Raw genomic sequence first — 5,370 nt, forward strand, 5'->3', positions numbered from 1 at the left:
GGCAAAAAGCACAAAGGACAAAGGGCAATGGGTGCAAGTGACAGCATAGGAGGTTCCCTGTAAATATAAGGAAAAACTTTTTCATTGTGAGGGCGACAGAGCACTGGACCAGGCTGCCCAGAGAGGTTGTGGAGTCTCCTTCTCTGGAGACATTCAAAACCCGCCTGGACATGTTCCTGTGTGACCTGTTCTAGGTGATCCTGCTCTGGCAGGGGGGTTGGACTGGATGATCTTTTGAGGTCCTTTCCAACTCTTAATATTCTGTGATTCTGTGTATGTATATATCTACAAATGTGTGTATATATAAGTGTATGTATATAAACACACATGCATATATATATATGCATAATTTGCATATATTAAATCCATTAACATGCAATATTTCACACATGTATCTTATAACCTTGGAAAGTCTATGAGGAGTTTAGTATTTCCATATTCAATCTTGGTTTGAATAAACATAAAACATAAAGGGAAAGATTACTGAATAGCTTTTGGTCACTGAACGCTGTCTTTAACGTGTCTTAAATTAAGAATCAGACCTGTGTAAAACAACTGAAGGTTATATAACCTAATACATAATCAGACGTTAATGTGGTAGACTCGACACCAGTCATAATTCTGTCTTTTCCTGATCACTCAATCGTGAGGGAGCTTAATAACTTTATTTTATTTTAAGAGGAAATGAAAGGATTGTGGATGACTGGCAAATAATTTATAATTATGATCAGTTTGGAGATCTGCAATATTTTTTAGCCTAACCTGTGTTCACAAAGAAGTACAATGGTTGTAAGATTGGTTTGAGAGAGTGGTGTCTCAATGCCAAATGGCAGATGTGCTGCGGGCTAAATCATCCCCTTAGAAGAAGGCAAACAAAGAAACTCTAAATAGAAGTCTACCATGAGGAAAGTGATTGCATTGTGTTGTTTCATAGCTTTCTGCTCTGGACTTCTTCAAAACACAGAGAATAGCACCACAGTCTCGTTGCCCAGTTAACAGCAGGGCATGAAAGACAGAAGATGATATGAGACCTGAGAAGATGGGAGAGATGAGGAAGAAAGTTTTAGGGTATCGCCCAACTCAAAATGATGATAATTGGTTTTCCTTGGTGCTTGGGAACACTGACCATTCATGAAGTTCATCATACCAATCAAAAAAGGAGCTGAACAGGCCTATGTAACACTAGTGAATTTCCAGAAGTTAAGTAATGCTCATGGGTCTACAAAATGCAGTCATCCATTTCCCAGAGAAGTATTTTCCCTAATATCCTACAGAGACTATTTTGACATTTTTCTTTGTAGATAATTATTTTTTATTCCTGAAGGCATAACAATGTATCTTCAACAAGAATGGTTGATTTGGGTTCTCCACTTGTCTTATTTCCAGGTGGAATATAACAAAAACCTGAAAAGGTCTCAGTGGTTCAGATCCCTTCAGACTGTGGAAGGACAAATGCTCTAAGTATCAGATTATGACAGAGAAAATTGCACACATTTGTCCTTGTTTTCAAAGAGGTGACCGTGAATTCTCTGATGTATGCTGGTATGTACAAAGAATGAGACTCCACACTGTGAGTGAGGCAGAGTTCTCTGGACTACCCTGGAGACTACATAGAAGCAAGTGGGTGCCCGACCAGCCTAGAAGATTCAGGGGACTTTTGGGAACAGAATATAGACAATGAATTACTATGGGAGGTAGCTGGTTGTGTTGCCCTTGGAATGTTGGTTTGCACACCACCTTCATGAATGAAAATTAAAAGTAGGTCTTATTTTAGGTTTAAATGTCCTCTAAACTATGTTTCTAAGTGGCCTGAAGGAATAAGGAGGTTTAACCTCAAAAAAGGTCTTCTTCAAATAAGACACATGATTTAATAGAATAATCAATGATTAGACTGGATTAGCAGAAGATGAGATAAATTCTAATTCTCTGCAAAGAAACGGAGTTAAAATCTATTATATTCCTAAAGCAGTAGTTATATGGGATAATTGCATTCTGCTGCAAAGAAATAATTATTCTTCTCCCTTGAGGAATTCTTAGATGAAATTCCATGGTAAGGATGAAACAAGATGTCTGATTAGACCACTTTAACAGTAAATATAAAACTTATAAGAATTCAGGAAAATAATTAAAAAACAACAGTGAAATTATTTCCGTGGGAAAATCTCTACAATTTTTATTATCTAGGCATTAATTTTCTAGAGACTGATAAAGGACTAAGCAGTGATTACAAAATCAAAGTGATAGAATTTCACATTTTGTGCAATTCTCTTTCACTTGACACAACTGGAAGCGTTTACTCTTCACTTTCTGTTTTCTTGACAATTTCACGGCTCTTTGCTCGGAGCTTGTTGACCTGCGACTCTGCAATGTCAGCCCGCTCCTCGGCTTCCTCCAGCTCGTGCTGAATCTTGCGGAATTTTGTGAGATTGACATTGGACAGCTCCTCCTGGGGATAGGAAGAGAGATAAAATATGTTTCAAAATTTTTAATAATGTTCCTACTGTAACACTGTATTGGACTTGCTGTGCTATTTTGCCTTTTCTTAATAATAATAATAATAAAAAAAGGCAGACTTAATATGCAATTCTTTCTAATGCTTCTAGAGAATCCAATGAAATAGCATAAAAATTAAATGTTGAGATGGTTAATCAGATACACCAGAAATCCCTCTCTGGACATGAAGAGCTAATGTACTATGCTTTTTAAAAATAATTATATATAATTACAGTTATTTTCATTAAATAATTTTCCATTTATTTACTGCTATAAAATTATATGTTACAAATTTTGAAGGTATTTTTTTTTCTCCTAGGCAGAAATATGAAATAAGAAAGTGAAAGGAAGCAGAGACCTACTCCCACAATGTTGACCTGAGCCTCCACTGCTCTTCCCAGTGATGCAATAATGCTCACAGAAAATGTACTTTACACCCCTCTAGACCCTTGAGCTGTCCAACCAGAACAGCTGTTCAGCTGTTTCTTCCTGAGTGCACAGCAAGAAAAACACAGAAGTGTTGAAGGTTTGACCAGAGCTGTCCAGGGGAAAATACCAACACAGAATTCCATCTCCACCTGGAGGGAGACTGACTGCACACAGCAATACTTACAGCCTCCTCAGCTTGTCTCTTGTAGGATTTCACTTTCGTCTGAAGCTTGTCCACCAGATCCTGGAGCCTGAGAACATTCTTCCTGTCTTCTTCAGACTAAGGAGAAGGACAAGAAAGAGAAGCATTTCTTTGTTCCTCCTCTTTAAATGCCCTCTACGTGAAACATAGAGTAACATTCCTTATAGACCATTGGTGTCCAGAAAGACAGAGGTGATAAGCTGGATCTTCCTAACACAACCAGAAAGATAATTTCTGATGACAGTTTTTTCCTTTTTAACTGTGCGACTCAGGACAAAAAGAAATCCCTAAGGGATACATTTTGACATCCTGCAAAAAGAGTGTGTCAGCCCAAGGAGGCCTCCTGCCTTACCTGGTAGGTCAGCTCCTTCACTCTCCTCTCGTACTTGCGCACACCCTTCACAGCTTCAGCGCTGCGCTTCTGCTCAGCATCAACCTCCCCTTCCAGCTCCCGCACCTGCAATGACAAGCCCAGCTTTGGAGCTTCCCTGGTATCTCTCCAAAGGACTTGCTTACGCATGCACAAATACCAGCCCTACGCACTCTGGCCTCCAGCTTCTGGATTTGCTTCTTGCCTCCCTTCAGAGCCAACTGCTCAGCCTCATCCAGACGGTGCTGCAGGTCCTTCACCGTCTGGTCCAGGTTCTTCTTCATCCTCTCCAGGTGGGCACTGGTGTCCTGCTCCTTCTTCAGCTCTTCTGCCATCATGGCCGCCTGAAGAGAGCAAAGGGTCAAAACAATTTCAGTGCTGGAGACATTTTGGGGCAGAATACAACCACCATGAGCAGTGCCATGAGTCCCTGACTCACATCTGTGATGGCCTTCTTGGCCTTCTCTTCAGCATTGCGAGCTTCCTGGACTGTGTCTTCCATTTCACTCTGAATTTGGGAAATATCTGTTTCCAGCTTCTTCTTGGTGTTGATCAAGCTGGTGTTCTGTTGAGTGACAGCAGAGGTTTGTTTTTGTTAGCTCATTATTTCAAATCAAGAACATTACAGGATTTTGAATCATTTTAGACATATATTAAAAATCAATACCACTGATTTTTCTTTAATTTTTTTTTATCACTGTGGAACAATGCTTTTCTTTTCTCCAATAATTAATTTTATTAATTTGATAAGGAGTACTTAGAAATATAATCTGTGCCACATCTCATTCACCAAGGCTGGCACAGGAAAGTAATAAAATAGAGTGGGGGATGTCAGTGAAATGCCTTCTCTTCAACATAATTAGAGAAGAGTAATGCAATCTCATCAACTGAAAAGAGAAAATTTTGTAATGAAGATAGGATGGATTCCTTCCAGAATCTTTTCAGCCTTAGAAACCAGAAAACTTAAATAGATTTCGGCACTTGACTGCTGGATGACTGCTTTTGCACAGGCTACAGGAGAGTCAGGAGTTAATCCCCACTTTCCTGCTGGAGTGGACAAGCACATTTTTGAAGGAATATGAGGGTACTCTAGTGCTACATTTCAATTGAGCAAGGAATGAATGTTGTTGTAGACTCAGAGTTTCAGTTCCTGATTGCTCAGATGGCAGATCATTTCACATGTGTGACTAAAAATTCTGCTCCCTGTGACTGTCTTTCTTCTGGAGATTATGTTAGGATGAAAAGAGGGTAGCAGCATGGGTCTCATTGAATGTAACCTGGGAACACAGACAGTGTACATGCTTTTTCAGCAATAATCTCTTTTAGTACCATAATGGTTACTTCAGAAAAGATAACTTTCATCTTCAAAGTTGACCCTCCAATGGTGACTGGAATAAAGCCAAGATTTAAATTTCTCACCAAGTGAACTCACCTGGGTATGGAGGAGCTGCACACGCTCACTTGCATCCATCAGTTCTTGCTCAGCTGCCTTTCTACACCTTTCTGTTTGTTCTAGTGCTGCACGTAGCTCCTCAATTTCAGCCTGCAGCAGGTTTGCTCTGCGCTCCACCATGGCCACTTGCTCCTTTAGGTCCTCCTGTGACCTGAGAGCATCATCCAAATGTATCTGGGTATCCTGTAGAGACATTGAAAGAAATCATAAGCAGATTCAGAGATACTTGGCACTGAAAATACTAGTTAAGACATTTCCCTGTAGGCAACCATTGTTCAATGGACCTTGAGCACTCCCTGTGTGTTTCTCAGATTTTTTTGTGCCTCTGCAGCCTGGCGGTTGGCATGGCTCAGCTGGATCTCTATTTCGTTCAGGTCTCCCTCCATCTTCTTCTTCCACCGCCAGGCCTCATTTCTGCTCGTG

The 5,370-nt window shown here is 40.2% G+C and overlaps 1 protein-coding gene across 1 annotated transcript in view; it reads right to left on the reverse strand.

Annotated features, from left to right (window-relative positions):
* Positions 1-2,147: 2,147 nt before the first annotated feature.
* The window catches only part of LOC104548672 (myosin-8-like), a gene marked incomplete at its 5' end in the record, with an annotated part of 3,619 nt that continues 396 nt past the window's right edge, over positions 2,148-5,370 (reverse strand). The window contains 7 exons of the mRNA XM_010194763.1: positions 2,148-2,446; positions 3,107-3,202; positions 3,477-3,581; positions 3,668-3,838; positions 3,934-4,059; positions 4,927-5,130; positions 5,232-5,370. The exon at positions 5,232-5,370 is cut by the window's right edge and continues 200 nt beyond it. Of these exons, the coding sequence (XP_010193065.1) occupies positions 2,294-2,446; positions 3,107-3,202; positions 3,477-3,581; positions 3,668-3,838; positions 3,934-4,059; positions 4,927-5,130; positions 5,232-5,370 (994 nt within the window). The remainder of the gene's footprint in view (positions 2,447-3,106; positions 3,203-3,476; positions 3,582-3,667; positions 3,839-3,933; positions 4,060-4,926; positions 5,131-5,231) is intronic.

Source organism: Mesitornis unicolor, unplaced genomic scaffold, assembly GCF_000695765.1.
Source record: "Mesitornis unicolor isolate BGI_N332 unplaced genomic scaffold, ASM69576v1 scaffold24110, whole genome shotgun sequence".
In the NCBI taxonomy this organism is placed as follows: Eukaryota; Metazoa; Chordata; class Aves; order Mesitornithiformes; family Mesitornithidae; genus Mesitornis; species Mesitornis unicolor.